The 20,782-nt window shown below is 42.0% G+C and overlaps 3 protein-coding genes across 3 annotated transcripts; 2 read left to right on the top strand and 1 right to left on the bottom strand.

Annotated features, from left to right (window-relative positions):
- The first annotated feature begins 892 nt into the window (after positions 1 to 892).
- Positions 893 to 4,941, top strand: trmo (tRNA methyltransferase O). Its single transcript, XM_029436864.1, has 6 exons — positions 893 to 1,133; positions 1,326 to 1,471; positions 2,338 to 2,512; positions 2,622 to 2,779; positions 2,995 to 3,594; positions 4,517 to 4,941. The coding sequence occupies exons 1-6, from the start codon at positions 1,045 to 1,047 to the stop codon at positions 4,750 to 4,752; spliced, it is 1,404 nt and encodes a 467-aa protein (XP_029292724.1). The 5' UTR covers positions 893 to 1,044; the 3' UTR covers positions 4,753 to 4,941.
- A 1,375-nt stretch (positions 4,942 to 6,316) lies between these two features.
- On the top strand, positions 6,317 to 15,940 carry spag5 (sperm associated antigen 5). Its single transcript, XM_029443495.1, has 25 exons — positions 6,317 to 6,455; positions 6,892 to 6,962; positions 7,056 to 7,175; positions 7,264 to 9,497; positions 9,615 to 9,807; positions 9,968 to 10,084; positions 10,233 to 10,325; positions 10,405 to 10,539; positions 10,850 to 10,969; positions 11,076 to 11,168; positions 11,425 to 11,559; positions 11,655 to 11,748; positions 11,857 to 12,004; positions 12,163 to 12,213; positions 12,355 to 12,529; positions 12,707 to 12,840; positions 12,934 to 13,102; positions 13,257 to 13,404; positions 13,911 to 14,148; positions 14,364 to 14,496; positions 14,597 to 14,677; positions 15,155 to 15,304; positions 15,395 to 15,469; positions 15,581 to 15,661; positions 15,757 to 15,940. Exons 2-25 carry the CDS (start codon positions 6,924 to 6,926, stop codon positions 15,826 to 15,828), a joined length of 5,028 nt encoding a protein of 1,675 aa, XP_029299355.1. The 5' UTR covers positions 6,317 to 6,455; positions 6,892 to 6,923; the 3' UTR covers positions 15,829 to 15,940.
- A 2,164-nt stretch (positions 15,941 to 18,104) lies between these two features.
- On the bottom strand, positions 18,105 to 19,208 carry foxe1 (forkhead box E1). Its single transcript, XM_029429916.1, has one exon. The coding sequence runs from the start codon at positions 19,206 to 19,208 to the stop codon at positions 18,105 to 18,107; it is 1,104 nt and encodes a 367-aa protein (XP_029285776.1).
- Positions 19,209 to 20,782: the final 1,574 nt, after the last annotated feature.

Genomic DNA, 20,782 nt, shown 5'->3' with positions numbered 1-20,782 from the left:
TGTAACATCCAATATATTCCTTTTCACTTAGATGGAGAAATTAATTCCAAATTTTACTCCGATAAAATACAAATACTAACAATACTCAAACTGATGAATGTAAAGAAGTAAAGTATGTTTTATTATTGCTTACAATGTGAACAAAATATATATCTATGTCTGTCTGTGACTTAATTGTTAAGACCTGTGCAACAACTTTATTCCATCTGCCTGTTTGTAAAAATGTTATTATGCTGGTAGTACTTAACCTGATATATATATATATATATATATATATATATATATATATATATATATATATATATATATATATACACACAATATATATACAGAGGTGGACGAGTATATGGATACCTGATATATATATATATATATATATATATATATATATATATATATATATATATATATATAGGATGCATAACAATAACAATGCATTATATCGTACAAGACGATGCTATATTTTGTATGCAAAATCTGCAGAACAATATTTCTCTCTAATGAGTTAAGTAAATGCAAATATTCATTAACAATACTTGCATACGTGTACTTACTTTCCACCACTGGCTATATATGCTATTGTTGTAGTCTTTTGTGTTGGCTCATTGTCCTGTATTCATAAATAAAAAATAGTAAATGATAAGTGTGCCATCTCTCCTGGCTGCCCTCTGCTGATATAAAGCATGCAGTGGGCTGCCAGACTAGTGCACATTTATCAATGATTTCTGCAACAATCATGTGTAAGTGACGTGTATTGGCTGCAAGTAGAGTTGTCTACCTACATTTACGTTACAGTGCACATTAAACAGGATATAACGAAACGACACAAATGTTTTGCGTTGACTTTTCCGTTATTATGTTGTCACCTGAAACACTCCTGGTTGGTCAACAGGAAGTCAAACATGCACTTCCGCATAGAGAAAGTCCCACGTGTTTCACCCACAGACGTATTTTGTCAGCGTGAGGTTTGTTGCTGTTTAGCAGCTAGCTGAAAGCTAACTTATTCAGAAGTGTTTGTTGTTTGTCATCCTTCATATCAGTAAGATGAGTCCTCTGTGTGACTGCTGCGGTGAACACATTAATTCACTGAATCAGCAGATTTCTGTGATGAGGAAAGAAACCAAGAACTTGAGGTAGGTGGAGATAGGAATGTACCATTAAAAGCTGTAATTATATATATTTCTCTTTAGATATGGTGTTAATAAATGTTTTGTGTGTCAACCTCTTTAGACATGATGTCAATATATATCGCTACTTTATATACATTAAGTTGTATTTGCATGTATAACCTTTGTCATGGACTTGTATCCACTCTTCTTTAACAGGCATATGTTGGACAGTGCAGTTAGAGCTCATCGCAAACACATGATAGCCATTCAGTCTGCTGTGGCAAAGATTGGACTTAGAGGACCTGATAAAGACCAGACACCACCACCACCACCACCACCACCACAGTCTGCATTAGAGCAAGGTAATCACCATTAATACTGTACAGTCAACCACAATAGTAATGTAAATAAAGACAACAACAGATTTGTTTTCACCGCAGAACTTCCTCAGAAAAACCCATCACAGTATGTCCCACGTGTCATTTATAGTACTGCATCATATCATAATAAATAATTAAATATAACACATTTATTTAGCCCAAAGGAATGATTTATTTACCATTTATTAGTAAATGAGTCGCTAACATAGTTTTTAAAAAAAGAGTCCAAGCCGACATCTTCAAATTGCTTGTTTTGTCTGACCAATAAAAATAAATAAATATATATATTATTTTTGCAATGATATTAAACAAGGAAAAGTAGAAAATCGGATAAACTTTTCTGTCAATCAATTTATCAGTCAAATAATTGTTTCAGCACTAAAATAAATATGTATTTTGTATATAAGATAAGATAAAACTTTAGTTATGACAAAGAAAATCTGAATCTAAATTGAAAAAAAAAGTATGAAAGAGTGCAAAGATAAAATATCGATAAAGGTGCAAGTGTATATATATATATATATATATATATATATATATATATATATATATATATATATATATATATATATATATATATATATATATATATTCTAAATATACACATTAATACACCAAAAATATAAACAAGGTAGAGGTTAGTTTGAGTGAGTTTTAGATAATATAGATATGTATGAGAAGTTAACATTTAGTTCAGTAATTAAAGTAGAGAAACACCCACACGTAGAATAAAGGGACAAAGTATAATATTAATGTATTAGTTATTATGTTATAAACCACAAGTAGTTAAAAAATATTAATGAGATTTTATAAAATGTTATAAACCTAAACGATCTGTGTCACTCCAGGAAACATCCAGACAGTCCCGATTGGTTACATCAGTTCCTGTTTCTCTGTGAAGAACGGTACACCCAGACAGCCCACCATTTGTGGCCCCTCCAGGGCCGAACTGCGCATCCAGCAGAGTGTCTTCAATAACCCTGAGCATGCTCTGGTGGGCCTGGAGCAGTACTCCCATGTCTGGTGGGTTTCATACAGTGGATGTATGTGTGTTTATAGTCGCCGCTGCACACATACAGACTTTATGGTCATTTGATGTCATTTATGTGTCGTCCCTATTTGGTCTCCGTAGGATCATCTTTCTCTTTCATAAAAATGGGCACTTGAATTTCAAAGCCAAAGTGAAGCCTCCTAGACTCAACGGTCAGAGAGTCGGTGTGTACTCGACACGCAGTCCCCATCGACCAAACGCCTTGGGCTTAACTCTAGCCAGACTTGACCAAATTGTAGGTGAGTGTCATTACCAAAACAATGTCTTTAATATCTAGTTGTGTGCTAATCGTCTTTGTGAGGACTTTAAACTTTTTTAAACTCTTAATGCTAGACTAATGTAAAGTTAATTTAAATATGCTAGAAGTCTAAATGTTCAGCCGTCTAATTTAACCTCCGCCACAGAAACAAGTAGCTTTATATACACTAATGCTTTCGCACCTTTTATTTTCTAGGCGATACAATACATCTGTCGGACATTGACATGATTGCTGGCACCCCAGTCCTGGACATCAAACCTTACATCCCGGACTACGACTCCCCCGGCTCCAGGTTGGACTCAGAGCATTATGATTTAACCACAGAGCAACCAAAGGCGACTACTGTGTCACAAAATGAGACAACAGACATAACAAACCTCCATAAAGACTCGGAAACAGACGCTCGCTCGGACCAAAAGAGGAAAATGAATGACGACTCGGGAAGTCTCCTCTCCAGAGACGAATCTGACACTGATGTTCCAGTCACAGATTCATCTCAGTCAGTCGGTGCTCAGATTCCCCTCCACAAAGACCTCCACAATTTGCTGGACGAGGTCAAAGCTTATGTGACACAAAGTGACCTTTGCCAACAGAGTTGTGCGAGCGAGGTTCAAGTTTCCGACTCTCCCAAAACCAAACCAGCAGAGGCGACGGTGGACCATCCTTGCTATGGGGAGGAGGCCTACAGTACCATCGCTGGCTGGATCAGAGCGCCTCCTGTTGGCAGTCTGGAGGTGCGCTTCACCCCTCAGGCTGAGAGGGAGTTAGCAGACTTCCTTCCTACACACCTGTCAGGTAAGCAGAACTCTCAGTATGCTTTATAGTAGTAGTATAGTTTAGTTTTGACATCATGACCTACGTGTTCGTATGTATACATAAACACACAGGTCTGATTTATGGTCACGTTAAAAATTGATAGAAGTTTGTGTTTTCTAAAGAGAGGAGACGATGAGTAATGTATTTTGGATTAGGGAAATCTTATTAATATAAGTGAGACTTGTGGCGGTCAAAGCAGTTTTACACTACATGAGATGAGGTCACATTAAGCTGTAATAACAAGTTACAATCCAAGAATGATTAATCAATAAAGACGCACTGAGAAAAGGATGATTGTGAGTTTGTGTCCACTAGATGGTGCTGTTGTGAAAGAGATGAATATGAAAACAGTCAGTATGTGTTCACAACTTTGACTCTTTAAGTTACTGTGAGTGTTCCCTGCTCGCAGTCAGGTCAACGACAGAAAGGAGAGGAGCTAACCCTTGAGTTCAGCTTTTTTGAGGCACTTTTAAAACAATGTCCTCTTCGGACCGGCACGGCCCAACTCCGCTTAGCTGCCGAGACCCGGCGTGTCCAGGGTGCTACGGCCGTGGTCTGCAAGGAGCAGAACAGATCCAGGCTTTTATTGTGTGACTGATTACCAGCTGTCTGGTCTCCAGCTGAGACACTCCCATCACTCCCCAGCAGCCGGCGCCCTACCCACCCCCCACTGCCACAGCTACTCGTACTTCCACACAGAACAGAAAGGCTAAAATCATGACAACAAAGCTGCACATGACAAAAACTGAACTAGTATGTACATACAAATACAAACCATGTAATGTGCAGGGTTGCGTACGGGACATGCATGTGCACATGTCTTATCTACAGCATATACAGCTTGCAGGATCATTTTTTGTCAATGATGATTTGAAGCATAACACGGTGCACTTACACACAGGACCCTCTGGAGGTGACAGACCCAGGTTCAAGTTTCTTCGCAGTCCAGAGGAGGCTGCTGCCGCCATCAGAGGAGTGCTTTCAGCAGACCCACGGTCAGTTTACAGGAGGACTCGCTGCAGAGACAGACTCTTCTTCTTCACCCTGGACTCGGCTGACATCACCTGCTGGTTTGGACAAGGCTTCGCTGAGGTCCTGCAGGTCCGAGCTGTTGAGCAACACACTGCTTCACTGTGAGAAATCCTCAGACTCAGTTTTCATGTTTGTGGAGTAATGGTCCACACTTGGACATTTCCAGGTAATTTCCCCGGCTATGGAATATGTATGTGGTAAAATCATTTTGACCTTCTTAAAATCCGATAAATGAAATACGGAAAGAATTCAGTTTCGTATAAGTAGATTAAATAAAAGCTTTTTGAAACAGAAGTGCCTTTTAAATTTATTTTGTCCTTGTTTATGTTTTTCTATTTCTGACCGGGAGCTACAAAGGTGCAGAAATGGTAGATAATGTAGTTCTTCTCATGAAGTATTAAAGGCTCGCCCGCTTCTCTCACACATGTTCATGATTTAGAACATTGTTTGCATGTTTATCTTTGATCAAGACCTGTTCTGCACTTGTGTAAAAGTTTATTTTAATGTAACATATCCATTTGAACTGGCCCTCTACCCAACTGAATGATGATGAGTGAGTGGACTTTCTTTGTTTCTTATAGTTTATTAATGGTATAAATGCCCAGAGCAACAGTAACTGTAACTCACTCTGTAGCTATTAGATTTACTGTTGTGTGTTTTTGAGTCAGAGAGCGAGAGGTGGTGGCGAAAGGAAACAAGGAAACATATATACCTCGTACATAAAAGAGGGAATTTGAAACCGGACACTTAATAAATAATTACTCAAAATTAAGCAACCAAATGAATGGGTGAATCAAAAGAGTGTTTTTGTACTTAAAGAACAGGAAGGCTGGGATTTAGTGGGTTAAATTCCAACAAGTGTTTTGATGATAGAAGTGGAATGAAGTAGGAGTATGCATGCACATGTAAATGAAAGAGGGCAGGCGCTGAGCCGAAAGTGAGCAGATCATGATATAAACAAGTAATTTGCTTACACACTGCAGGGCTCCAATATCCACTTATTTATTACACCTCTGTGATGGTGGACACTGGAGCCCTGCCGTGTGCGAGCAAATTATTTGCCTTGGTGTCTGGTGCATACAATCAACATATTAACAGGAAATAAAAGTACACGATAAAAACCCTGTCACTAGAACATGAATATAGAATAAATAGAATTACAATAAAAATATGAAAAGGATACTATAAAGCCCGGCAGTAGCTTGCGGACCAAGTATGGAGTGTGGACTGGTATCTGGAGAGGTGCCAGTTCGCCTCCAGGGCACTGCCAAGGTCCCTTTGCGCAAGGCACCAATCTTTGCCATCATGTAAGGCAGCTCCCTCGCTCTGACACCTCTCCGTGCATAATGCATGTGTATAGGTCCCGGGTGTATAAGTGTATTTGGGCTTGTGTATGAATTTATATAACGACAGTAAGAACTTTTTTTATTTCCCTTGTGGGATTATTAAGTATACATATTATTATTAATATTTTAAATAATACAATATAACTGTTTAAATACAAAGTAGGTGACAGTGACTAATAAGAGCTAAGTTATGGTTAAGCATAACATTCTAAAGAAAGACTTTGTAGACACCTGAGGCAACATTGGGGAAAGCAGTTCCATTAACTTGCTGCAGGGGGCAGCACTGTGTAGTAGCACGCGCTACGTCAGCCCAGTGCGTCACACAACAACCGAAGAAGAGAAATGGACCAATAGCAGAGCTGACAATTGTGTTTTGAATGAAACGCGGTTGATGGCAGCTCGACGCGTACTGTTTGTTTACCCTATTCTCTTGGCTTTTGCAACGTTGGTTAAAGTTGGCTGGTAAGTTTGAAGCTAATATGCTTTTACTTGATTTCACAGGTTATAGTTCATAGTTTGGTAAGTTAAAAATGTTCGTTAGCTGCCGCTGTGAGGTGTGGGTGGACTAACTAACTTGAGTTAACGTAACGTTTACTGACGTTAGCTAACGCCCTTCCCAACATTATTCATAGCAACACATTGTACAATAATTTAGGATTACTTCATACATCCAAGTTAGGTATTAGTAGCGCCTATGAATGTGCTAATAAGCCTATATTTATTTCTGTCCATCTGCATGTAACGTTGGTCGATACGTAACGTTAACGTCATATCGGTAGCTCCAGCTGGTTAACGTGATACTTCTGTCTCTGAAAACTATTTAACGCAGTGTCCACATAGCAATTTAATCAACATTTGCAAATGCGTTCAATAGAAAATGATTTGTCTTCATTTGCAGTTTTAAAATAAGTTTCCCAGCGCTCCAGAGAAATGTCCTCCAGGATGTCAACTTCCAGTAGGGACGCCTCGGTAAGACTTTTGTGCTCTGTTATGCACCATGCATGTTGTTAAAGTATGTCTGAACAGGCTATTAATACTTTGTTTGACTTCTGTTGATCTTAGCCTTCAAGCAGACGTGGAGAGCGTACCCCACTGAGAAGAATACAGAATGAAATGCTATCAACTCCATCATTGAGGTTCAAATCAAAATCACTATTCAATGCTGATGTGAAGCCGATAAAGGTAGGGTTATACTTGTATATCTAAATTCTCCGATTGTTTTTAATGTCTTCGTGACTTTTTTTAATCTTCCATTCATTCTAATCAACAGGGTGATGTTCCTCTCTGTGACCCAGAGCCCCACTTGCAATCTCCTCCATCCACCAAAGTGATTCACATCAGTGCTTCCACTATTGATATACCAACTACTGAGACCGCTTGTGGACTTGGAGATGTAACATTCAAATCTTTCATCTGCCCTGGTGGGGAGGTTGAGGTTACAGTTTCCTCAGTGTGTGCAGAAGAGAGTATCATTTTGCCCAATGATCAGGCTTTGAAAATCACGCATGTAACAGAAGATACAGTCATCTCTGACAGTATAATAGTTCAGTCAAGCAGTGACCACATTGAACACCCCTATTACGATCCAGAGAGGAAAGATGATTCCTTGGTTGACATAGACGCAGGATGTCTCTGGGAAATTTCAAATACTAATCTAACCTCTGGAGACTTTGACGATCGATGCGCCACACAAGATTTCAGAGCTTTTCAGAAGGACTGCTGTGGAAAACAAGATGTCACTTGGAAGTCTTTTGTCTGTGATGGCGGTGAGGTGGAGGTTTCTGATGGCACCAGACTACAAGATGAGACCATTACTCTGCCCCAGGAACAGCTCGGTGATTCTGTGCAAGACAACAGTGTGAATTCACCAGATCTCTCTAACTGTGGCCAACTGTGTCAAGCAGAACATGCAGATCATCTCTACTGTGAGAGAAAAGATGGTGTCTGTGTCATCACAACCTTCTCTGAAAACACAAATGATCCTGAAAAATCTGCTGATGGACAGAGTGATGTAACCTTCAAATCATTTAACTGCACTGGAGGTATGATCGAAATTTCAGATGGCACCAAACTTGCAGATGAGACTGTCCCACTACCAGCTGACCAAACTGCGACCGGCAGTGAGTCATACCATTATGGCATGAATCCAAGCATGGTGGCTAGTGAGGAAGATGTGAAAACTGGTAGTGATCACCCATACTGTAATATTGAAAATGACCCATTAGGGGAAATATTACCATTTAGCGTTGATGTCGTGGATGAAGTTAAACAGATTAGCTTGGTGGTACCTGATAGCCAGACTGGCATTCAAGACGATATTACATTCAGCTCTTTCATCAGTGCCAGAAGTGATGTTGAAATATCAGACGCTACCGAATTGTCTCAGAAGACTTCACCTCTGCCTGACGACCAGGCTGTGATCTGCCAGCCCCTGGATGACAACAGTGTACCTACTGCCGTTACACAGGATCACATTCGAGGTGAACAAACTAACAGCCAAGTTGTGGTAGATGCAGAGCCACAAACTATCAGTACATATTCACTGACTAACGCATCTTTATCTGTTAACTGTCAAATGCAAGAAACATCAAAAAAGGACTCGATGCATCCTGAAGACAGTGTGTTGCATTCAATGCTTAAAAAAAACGAGTCACCCGACTGCAGCCGTCCTGCGACTCCTGCAGAGACTCCTATGCCTGTGGAAGTGCCCGTGGAACACGTGTCTCAAGTGCAAATCGGCAGTACACTCTATGAATCCAGTGAAGCAAAAGACAGTGCTATCGGTTCATCTGGAAATCTGCCAGTTATTTGTAACTCTGCAGAAGAACCTCAGCCAGAAAACCTCCCATATGTTTTCAAAGTGCTGTCAGAGTGTGCCTCAGAAGCGTTGCCTTTTCAGTTTGGGATCCCCAGTCCTGTTGTTAGGAGAGCCTCTCTTGCTGTATTAAAGGCTTTTCGGGTTCCTGCTTTGGACCGATTTTTGGCTGATGAATCTGCTCTCGAGGGTGAAAAGAGCTTGATGGCTCCGTTCAACGTCGACCCCGCCGGGTTGTGGACAGAGCACATGGAGAGCCCCATGCCTCATCCTCAGTTTAACTCTACACTTCTAGGTTACAAGCCACAGCCGGACCCACTCCCTGAGCCAGTTGGGGATGTGGATGCAAAGCCTTCTGCAGTGCTTCAGTCTCAAGTGAAGAAGCCGGTTCTGGATATCCCTTTGATTCCAGATGGTCCCCTGCAGCAGCAGCTTCGGCAGATGGCAGAGTTCCTTTTCTTGGCATCAGGAAGGATGATTCCCACTGCTGTCTCTGCTCCCGTTCCGCCTCTTGCTGCCGTCACGGTCCCATCGGCAAAAGTTACTCCTGCAGAATCCCACAGTGTCTGTGTGGGGACCACTCCTGTTAAATGGTTAGACCACAGCGTCAATACATCTGGCCAATTTGAGAGAAAGAGGAACTTCTCTGTGGCTGATTCCTGCACTCTGACCGACCCTCTCCTGTGGAAGTAAGTGTTGCCTATGGATTAGTTAGGTTGTCAATCATTTCTGAATACGACATGTTAGTTCAGTTTGTGTTTTCTGTGTCTGCCTCTCACCGTTTCCTTCTGTTGATGTGCTCTCAGCTTACCTCCAGGCAGCCTCGAGTGTCTCTCCAGACAAGAGGTGGAGCAGAGGTTAAGGTCAAGCATGATCATGGTGGAGGCTCTTGTACAGCAGTTGGCTACAGCAAGGGTAAATGGATGTCCTTCTGCAGGCCCCGCACCTTCAGAGCTCAGGGAGAAACTGGTGCAGACAGACCACACTGAACTGAGTCAGGTCAGGACACATTCAGACATATTAAAGGGTCTGACTGGAAGATGTGAAGCATGAACACTTTGTACTTTTGTGCCTTTTTTAATTCTTTCACTATGATGACGTCTTAAGTTTCTTTTAGTTCATCCACAATCTCATTTTATTTGTTTCGTATTCTATATAGACCACGATGTACAGAGAGCTTTATTTGGAGGCTCTGAGCAGGATTGAGGAGTTGGAGTTGGACGACAGTTCTCTGCAGAGCCTCACCCAGTGTCTGCAGGACACGAGGGTCACCATGGTGAGACATAAACAATGTTCTCGGATGCAAAATTCTTTATAAATAAAAGTCATGTTTATTTGAATGACTTGCCTAATTGTAAGTGAAAAGAATGCATTGACTAACTTTAGCTTTTTATTAACAGTAACGTGTTCATTTGTCCCGACAGACTTCTTTGAGTTGTGACACGGATGGCGCTCTCTCTAACATGAAGCGAATGGGAGATGTCGTCAGAGAGGACCATCGGAGCCTTGCTTCACACGTACGTAAACGTGTCTTCTGCGTAATGATCCACTGGGTGTGAATGAGTTGATCATGTGTATTTTCCTTGTGCTTCTTAGTACGGTCAGATGAAGGCTCTCTTTGAGAAAACAAAGGAGACGCAGACAGCAATGATGCAGAAGGTGAAAGAGGCTCTTCGTCAAAGAGATGACATGAGGATACAGATGGAGGAGGCCTTCACAGCCAAGGAGGCGGTCAGTGACAAACATCTTAATTATTAATGTGACTCGATGCATGTTTTGTCTTTAGTGTCACGGTGACTGTTCTACTCCTTGTTCAGGTGGCTCGACTGCAGGTTGAGGATTACATTTTTATATTGATAATATAAAGTAATTAAACCAGGGCTATACTTGATGCTTTTGTTTTGAAATTATAGGACAACAAATGCATCTTAAAGCTTAACACGTGATGTATCAGGAGTCTGGTGGACATAAACACAAGTACAGAAGTTATTATGGAGACTATTCAAACGCTCAAAGGACTTTTCTTGTGACGTGTTTTCAGGCCCTCAGTGCGATGGAACAGCTGAGGACACACTGTGCCACAGAAACGTCAAAGCTGGAGACGATTGTTGGGTCTCAGCAAGAGCTGTCCGCTGCCCTGGACCAGACTTACCCAGAGCAGGTACAGAGGACAAAATCAAATGGCTCTGTTTTCAAATCCATGCAGCTGAACATCCATCAGAATGCTGTTTAATTCGTCTCTATTCCTTTTTGCTCTACTCCTGAAGGTTGCATTAAATCAGGCCTACACCGAAGTGCTGAATTCTGCTTCTGATGTTTTGTCCACAACCATGGAGGAACATTCCAGTTTGATGAAAGAAGTAGGTTACAACATATCTTATAGACTCGAATAAGACCAGTAGGCATGTAACAGTCACAATCTGCCACTATGAACCATGCAGTGGAAATGCGGCGCACGTACTAACGGCATCATTTCCCTCACAATTTAATAACGACACAACAGTGCCATCATTTCATTTAGCTCCCTTATGTGGTGTTTGAATGGAGACCGCAGTGTCTGTTTTTAAAACGCATTAACGCTCATAACTCTGATGCTTTGGCTTCATCTCTTCACAGCTCTGCACAGTCAGAAGCCTTCTGCAGAAAAGTGCTCCGACGCTTCTGAAGCTGAATGAGAAGGCAGCTGCTGCTTTGAGGGAGCGGGACGAACATCTGTACGCCAGAGATCAAGCTGTCGAAGAGCGAGAGCAGGTCAGACTTCTATCATTTAATAACTTAATAACTTACAAGCGATGTCTTTTCTTTTTAATTTCTTTATTTTTTTTTATGATTTGTTTCCTCGACAGATTGAAGAAGAGTTTAACGAAGCTAATCTGAATCTGCAAGCTGCCGGAGAACAGATCGGGGATTTAAATCTGCAGGTGACAATTCTGTCCTCAGGTAAAAACCAGATTTTATTTCCTTCTCTTTTCAAAACGTTGCATGAATACTACATTTAGTTAAGCCTGTGAAACCGCTTACGTTTCCTTTCTTTTCAACACACTTCAGAGATGGGTGTGTTGCGTCACAAGCTAACAGAAAGAGAGGAGGATCGGGGTCTGCTGGAGAGGAAGGTGACGGAGCTGTCTGCTACAGTTTCCTCCACTTTGGCCTCCTACACCTTCCTGGAGCAGGCCCTTGCTGCGGAGAGTACAAAGTATGAGCCTCACTACAACACCAATCTGTTGATGGCATGTGCTCAGGGATATGAGAGGAAACTCACTGAAACGTTTTCATCAAGTGGGATCTCGAAGAAGCGAAGAAATACTCCCTGAAATACTTCATGGTGCTAAAAAGTTTTGTTTTTTTTCCCAGGTTGCAGCAGTCATGGAAGGACATTCAGTTAAACAAGGACAGAGCAAACGAGTAAGTGGTGACAATGAAGTTCAGTTTATCTTTGTTAAAACCTCCAATAAATCCTTTGTCACAGACAACTTGAACATTTATTAATGTTAATGAGTGCAACTAAAGCCCACTGCCTGTGTTTTGTCTTTGTTTGGTGCTCAGGTTGGAGACGTCACTGGGTCAGTCGGAGCAGAGTGTGTGTGAGTTGAGTCAGGCTCTGGCTCAAAGTGAGGAGCAGCTCAGTCAGCTGCAGGTCCTCTCACGATCCCAGAACATGCAAATCCAGCAGCTCCAAGAGGCTTGCACACAACTCGGTGGTGTGCGGGAGATGAACGAGGTAAGCTTTTAGATTTCTATCGGAAAGTCCAAATTTGAGCTTTTGTTCCAAACATCTTACAAAGACTTTGAATTCGCTTTGACGTCTTGATTAGCAAATATTTTCTGCCGCACAGTGAGGTGTTGTCGTTGTGTTTTATAATTCCCTGTTGTCTTCGTGTGTGTGTGTGTGTGTCAGTTCTTACAGATGGAGAACGACTTGGCGAGGGAGCAGATGGCTGAAAGCGAGCATATGCTGAGTGCCAACCTGCAGGGGCTCCGGCAGAGGAACATCCAGTGTGAGGACCTCAAAGGAGAACTCTGTCATCTTCAGTAAGCTTTAGTTAACAGTGTGTGTGTGTGTGTGTGTGTGTGTGTGTGTGTGTGTGTGCACTCGATGGTAACTTGTCTGCGTGTGTGACGCAGGCTTGGGAAGCGGAGCTTGCAGGAGGAGCTGGAAACCACAAAGTCCAGAGCTGGTGCTACTCAGCTGGAGCTCAGACAGAAGTTGGATCAGGCGGTGACTGAAATGACTTTGCTGCATCACACACTGCGAGGAATGACCAATGAACTACATGTGGCTCTCGCTGACCAGGTAAGACCTTTGTCTCACGTTCATATGTGTCCATGCTTTTATTCAATACTACGCAAGGTTATAACTGTACTTCTAGTAAACTGGAGATTTCACCACTAATTGATTTCAAGTTTAGTTTTAAACGTGTGGTGCCAAACTTCATGCATGTTTTCAGAAACCAGAACCACAGAAGGATGAAGAGTCTCAACAAGTCCACAATGTGGAGCGTCGTCACCCCTCCAGCTCCTTCGTCGACCGCATCATGGTTGCATTAACTGCTGAGAAGGAGGAAGACGTCGCCACAGAGACGCCTCCTGGTTCAGGTGCTGCAGCTCACCCTGCATATTCATATTCATGTTCATGCACTTCCAAAAAGCTGCCTCAGTTCTTTTTAAAATACCAGAATAGATTTCACAGATGTCACTTCTGCTTGAACGCTGGTTAAACCCGTGCTGGTGGTCAAGGTGCATCATCCAACCTCTCTTCATTATGCTCCCCCCAACCTGAGTCAAACTCAGTCGCAGACTTGTACTGCTTTGGTGAACCTCTGTTTCTATTTGGCATGAGAGCTCATTTTATTTAATATAGGTGCAATGCAATCGTCTTATGCAGCATTTGAACATCTGAACAGACACCCAGAGATTCACCTGTGACAGCTGTTTGATTTTAATTGCTCAAAGATGGGATTTAATGCGCGTTCAGCAGACATACTCGTGTATGCGTCCCCCTTTTATGAAAGGCGAGTATGAATATCATCCTGTGAAGGAGTCAATCTCTCCTCATCTATGACTTGAGGCAAATCTAAAGTTGTACTTCACTGTTCCCTCAGACACGGCCGAGCTCCTGTGTGACACTTTGTTCAGTGAGACGAGCGCCTTCACCCGCATTGCAGCCGTCACCCCTAAAAAGAATTTGAACGCAGTGGAGTTGGAGTCCGAAGAGGAGGATCAGAACAGCGTGGCAGAGCTGTTCGCTGACCTGGGCAGCACCGTCACAGAGCTCCTCAACACCCTGAAGCTGCTGCAACAGCGTAAAGACGCTCAGCTGGAGGAGCAGCACATCACCATGTAAGTGCTGTGAAATGCGTCTGTGGTGAGGAAATAAAGATGGCCTTTCATACGGAAACCTACAGTACGCTTAGTTTATGACTAATACATAGAAAATGGTACAAAAATAAATAAAGATCACAAGTTTCCTGAACCTAATGTGATGTCTTTGATTCTGACCAATCACATATAAATGAACTCCTTCTCTTCCAACATGATCTAATGTGTTGTTCCAGCTCCGGCCTGCAGGTGGAGCAGCAGGCTGCAAACGACAGACATGAAGCTGAGGTGTCTGAGCTGAACTGTCAGCTCGGCAGTCTGAGCAGCCGGTTTGAGAGAGGAAATCAGGCGCTGCAGCAGAAAGCTCAGGTAAGAACGACTGCACATAGTGTTGACTTCATCTATGATGACGAACTAGATAAAAAAACGGGTAACAAAAGAGCTCCCCAATGTCCTTCTCTTTTCACAGGATGAGAGAGCTGTCACAAAGCTGATGTCAGAAATACAAGAGACCCAGGAAATTCTAAACAAACACAAGACCGACAGTAACGTGAGGCACATAATCCATATATACAGCGACGCTGGTATTGTTTACAGCTTGTGAGTCTGTGTCTGTCGTCATCATTGCAAAATGTGCTCCTGTAGCGGGAACTACCACAGAAGGGGTTTTGAGTACTTTGCCAGGTGTTTAGATTTCCGTCTATGTGCCTGTCGATAGATATTGTCACGACGATGGCGCCACAAGATGCAGTCAAGAAACTTTACAGATGTGTAGCTCAAAAATAAAATGGGCGTGGTCCGAGCAATTGGGTCCGATTTGCCAGCGCTGGTGGGGTGATTCACCGCAAAATCCTAACGAGATCAAACCAGCCGGGCAGGAAAATGGCCTCTTCCCCCCCCCCCCCTCTTGCTTTGACACGACGACACACACAGACTCACATTCTCAAAACAACACCAGCATCGCTGTTACGGCTGGTGAAAACACTCAGTTCAACAATTTTATTTTATATTTGTCCATTTTTCACAGGACTTGCGGAAGGAGGTGGTTGAGCTTCGTCGCTCTCTGCAGCAGTCCCAGGTGGAGGCTCAGTACCTGCGGGGGGAGTTGAGAAAGGCTGGCAGCCAATCGGCTAACCCGGCGGATTCAATGGAAGAGAAAATCCATTTATTGAGAGAGGTATGAACCTGTCACTTATGTTATGTTTGAAGTTATTATAATACAAACGCTTCAGGTTCTCTAACACGGGTCTCTGTCTCGTATCTGTAGGTGGAGAGACTGAAGTTAAGTCTCCAGGACGTCGAGCAGACCAGAGTTGAACTCCTTGATCGAGCAAAAAGACATGTAAGTATGGGCTTGTTACTGATATCACTACATTAAAGCGTCACTACATTCATATGTAATAAAAGACCTGAAGAAGTAGTGTGTTCATGATGTGGTAATGTCCTCTCGCAGCTAATCATCCACCAGATCAACCAGCAGAAAAGTGAAAATGAGCTTCAGATGTTGAACAAAATGATCAATAGAGTCCGAGAGGTGAGAGCTTTTGCTTTTGTGCCGTCGTCTGTAAACAATGTAAATACTGTACACATGTATATTTTGGGTATTGATTGTTTTCTCTCTCCACTCAGACTCTTGTGTCTCTGCCGGTGATCGTGAAGGATTGTGAACAACTCCAGCAGCTTGTTGAATATATCGGCTGACATGTTTGTTATTGTCGTCGGAGTTCATTGTTTTTATGTCATTATGTTTTAGCTTGTCCTGGCTGTAAAGGTTTATATTGTGATCTAAAATAAAGGTTTTATTTAAATGTTATGGATTGTCTTTGCTCTTTATATTTGTGATTATAAAAAAAACAAATAAACCACATTTGAGTACAACTTTCTGAAACCGTGCTGGACATCTAACATGTCACATGTCATACCTGTGTGTTCTACAACTGGTTTTCTTTTAATTGTGTACCAAAGCACTTCAAATACAACATGCACAACTTCACTCAGAAGATGCGTCTTGTCGACCGGTGTTCAAACAATATATATTTTCAGAAATGTCTGAAGTCCAGTAATCATCAGTAACAGCTTGGTGCAGTTTTCATGTAGCTCTACATTTAATGTAGAGTACACAGTAACTTTTCTGTTGCTGTTTATTGTTTAATTCTGCAATTTTATATTATTTTAATTCTGCAATTTTATATTTTAATTCTTCAATTTTCAATTTTCAATTTTAATTCTCCAATTTTATATTTTAATTCTGCAATTTTAAATTTTATATTTTAATTCTCCAATGTTATATTTTAATTCTGCAATTTTATATTTTAATTCTTCAATTTAATTCTTATTTTTATAATGGTACTTCAGACTCATTTACATCAACACTGATTATTGTACTGTAAATGCTCTTATTCGGTCTAATCTTGTACTAATTGTTATGTTTTTGCTGTGAAGCACTTTGGGCTGCAATTCTTGTATGAAAGGTGCTATACAAATAAGGCTTATTATTATATTATTAACGTCAGTAAGGTATACCCCGGCAGGCTACACCTGAATGTATTTAAATCTATTGCTTATCTAATTTTATAATATTAAATAAGTGCACTGTGTGAAAATCCACCTAATTATTTATTTTCTCGGCCACTACCGTTAGACCATAACTCAAGATCGTGTTTATTCAACACACTTTTGTTTTGTGTCCCTTTTATCTGGAGTGCAGGTCTGACAATAATAAATCCGCACTACTTCGACACTTGGCTGTTGTACGTATTTAATCCACAGAGATTTTTTGATTCAGTGACACTCGAGAAAAACTAGGATCTTTACAACTACGGAAAAAAAAAAGATCTTATCTGTCAACAAAGCTTCTTTTCTGATAGGAAAATCAAAAGTCTTCACTATAATGTAGCGTTTCCTTACGAGTCTCATCTTGCCAGATATGCAGACTTTGTAAGGGAGGGTTCTTCGTGTTGAGATAAAGGACTCAAACTACTTAACTTTATAGGCTCAAATATCGAGTTACAAGTCAATTCATTTTCTTGATTAGTGGATCTGTGTGCTAGATTAACTGTGTCTGGCTGTCTAAGTGCTGTGTTGACATCTGGACATGGTAATTGGGGCCCGGTCACACTGACTGGTAATACTGTGGCTCCAGACAACACTTTAAAGCAGCTTGAGCTGAAACAGTGAAGAAAACAAGCGCGCACAAAAGAGAAAGATGATTGAGGACGTTCTTTTGTTCCTGGAGGCAAATGTCTCGATCAGGTTTTGTCTTTTGTTATTTTGTAATATAGTTAAATTATAATTAATCCAAATATATAAGTAATATAATTATTGTTATATTGTTATAATTAATTCAAATGTGGAAAACCAAATATAAAAAGAACAATTCTGGTGTGATATTTGGGCACAATTGCTTAAACTGTAATCGCAAAAATACATCAATAATTTAAATATTTTATTCTTAAGAGCCAAAGTGCGATATAATTCTCTTTATTTCCAAAAAGGCAACCTAATATGCATTTTCATTTGACAATAAAATACATGCAAATGTGCTAAAGCTGACGTTCTTCAAGTCACTTATTGCAAAGCCAATGACCATGAAGCACAATAATTTATACTGATTTTTCAAAGTCTGTCACTTAAACTCACTAGTAATGTAAATATTAAACTTGCACATTCAATTCATGATAAAACAACAACAACTACGACATTACATGAGCGTTATATTCCCAGGCTGTGAAGAGGCCTTGACATTTGAATCCAAATTTATCGTAACTCAAATTAAATTACCATCAATATGGAAAAAGGGTTGTAGGGTTAATAAAGCAAATCACAGTTGTGTCAGGAGAGGAGAATCAGTCTGTTCAATTGTGTCCTTAACAAATGTCCCGAACAAAGAAAAACAATCACGTTACACAAAAATGTCTGGCTCCCTGGCTGCCGTCTCAAGTCTCTGGTGCTCCGTTTAACAAGTGAGATGCTTGGATCTACATTCTTAGTGGCTCAGACACAAACCTGTCCATATTCCCTGGGTACGTTGGGTGTCTCAGGTAACCCCCAGTGTTGGCAATAGGACCCGCGGCACTGTTATACTGGGAGAAAGAGCCCAACTGCACCGGAGAGACCCTGCCGTAATGGTCCATGGACTCCACAGACCCGTGTGCTGAGGAATGGAGGCGTCCTGTCCCTGCGTACCCCTGGGTGTGGCCCTGTCCATACGCCGCCTGGTGCGTATGCTGGTGCGGATGGCCGTTTGGCCCGGAGTAGGTGAACCCGGGATGCGTAGAGGAGCGTGAAGATACGGCCCCTCCGCATGGTTGGCTCTGGAAAGCCGGTGCTCCCAGGCTGCAGGGACTGGATCCGTTTGGATGCCCCTCAGGACTGAAGCTCCGGCCGGGCTGCTGCATCACCTCTGGCCCTTGACCTCCCAGCATGCTTGCTGGAGTCTGGTGTCCTATGAGGTTATTGATGCTGAACATGCGGGTCTGACCAGGTCCAAACCCAGAAGGAGATGAAGAGGGGTAATAGGCAGAGTGCAGCTGCTGCCCGTAGGCCGGACTGACTGTCATGTTGTTGTAGACTGCGTTAGAATATGCGGCTGATCTGGCAATCTGGACAGGAGAGAACACTGGTGTCTCATGGACATATGAGGTGTAAGTGCTCAGGTCACAGCGCTTAAACCTCTTCCTGCGCCTCAGGAAGCTGCCACTCTCAAACATGTCCTCTGCGTTCGGGTCCAAGGCCCAGTAGTTGCCCTTCCCCGGCCGCCCCGGCTCTCGGGGGATCTTGATAAAGCAATCATTGAGAGTCAAGTTATGACGGATGGAGTTCTGCCATTTCTTTGAATTGTCTCTGTAGAAGGGGAAGCGCTCTGTGATGAACTTGTAGATGCCCCCCAAAGTCAGCTTGCGGTCAGGGGAGTTGGCTACGGCCATGGAAATGAGTGCTATGTAGCTGTAAGGGGGTTTCCCTCGCTGGAGAGGTCTCTTCCGTCTGCGACCTCTGGGCTGCTCCTCTGTCTGCAGGGGAGGGTTGGAGGCAGACAAGTTGATGTCTGCTGGAGAGCCTTTCTCCACTTTAACCACCGGCATTGTCAATGTCAGAAATTCAGAAATGTCCCTTAAAGAAGAGATTATATGAATACTTACTGCAAAAGCTGCACAGTATTAGTTCTTTCACAGTTTCGATAAAGTTCCCTCTCTCTGATTAAATCCTTGGCAGTGGAAATCAAAACAAGAGATCACAGCTCGCAATCCTGCCGGAACAGCTCAGTGTCTTTAAGTCCAAATCCAGCAGCTCTTCAAGTGGAAGTCATTTGCTTTTTCCAAGAGATCCTAAATGCAGTGCGTATTCCCACAGTTTGTTGTCAGTTGAAGTTAAAGAGCTACAGTGCGAGTGCGCCATGCATGTTGTTTATGGTGTGTGTAAGAATGAGTCACTCAGAGTTACCTGAAGAGTGTATTAACTCCACGCCACGCCCCTCGAAGCATCACATGCTCTTGACATACCTCAGCTCTATAAGGGTCTATTGTTCACGTTCAACAAAGTCTGCATACTTTGTGGTGGAAATGTCTATTTTAAGAGTTTTGACGTGTTTTAAATGCAACCGTGATAAATGTCTGATGTCCAGATATGGCCAAAAAAAAAGTACTAAATCGGAATCTACTTTTTTTTAATAGATTTAAAAAGATGTTCAGTGTTTTCCTTTGATTACTTTTTATGAATTGCAACGATCCTTTTTACTCTACACAAGGCCTTTTCTTGTTTCATACACCAGAACTGTCCAAACAAACATAGTTTCCTCTTGATATTCAAATGTTCTTAAACCTCAGTTTACTTTAAAAAGTCCAAAACGATCCATGTTGTTTTGACCTTAAACACTAAAAGACCTATTTAGTGGTAACTTAACCTACGTATTGTGTTTCTACCTTCCTTCCTTGTTTGTTTTGTGCCAGTGGTTGGACAAGCCAGCTGTGTTAAGAGATGTAAATGTTTTCTAGACAAAAGCCGGCATGTGATTTCAGCATGCAAAAATATAGACTATCAACATAATTCCTGGACGCAACCTGAGGGGCAGGAATAACCAACTCTCCACATGGAAACTGCTCATTGAAATCCTTTTCAATGAGCATTTCTCTCGCTTTATTATGTGCTGGAAATGTCTTAAACTCAGTGTCTGCAAACACATTCGATTTCAAATCACCAAGCCCATCCTTGTATAGTCTAATCTGTGAAAGCTCTGCTTTTAAAGTGACATTAAACACTATTGACTTTCACCGGCACCAGTGATGGAGACAATGCAGACCCTTTGAGCAGCTCTGGTGGTATGAAGTCCGGGGAGTCCACAGGGCTAAGGTTCACCACCTTAATCTTTTAAACAAACAGAGAGGAAAACACGGCAGCACACTCCCACCGCTCATCACCAGGCTGCGTTAGCACTGAGGGCATATGTCAGAGCGGGAGCGTGGGTTTGCTCAGACAAACAGCCTGATGAAAGGTTCAGTCCTGTGACTCTCCTGGGCTGGACCTGCTGCACTCTGTTGGGGTGGAGCGTAGGATGGGTTGACACGAAGTCATCACGAGTCCACATACCTGTTAGCTTCGATTCACCTTTGTAAATAGACTTGCGAACAACAACACGTATTCTCGATATTGTGCATCGTCC

Source organism: Cottoperca gobio, chromosome 1 (assembly GCF_900634415.1).
Source record: "Cottoperca gobio chromosome 1, fCotGob3.1, whole genome shotgun sequence".
Classification (NCBI taxonomy): domain Eukaryota; kingdom Metazoa; phylum Chordata; class Actinopteri; order Perciformes; family Bovichtidae; genus Cottoperca; species Cottoperca gobio.
Note: the sequence above shows the minus strand (reverse complement) of the source record. Positions and strands in the feature narration are given on the sequence as shown.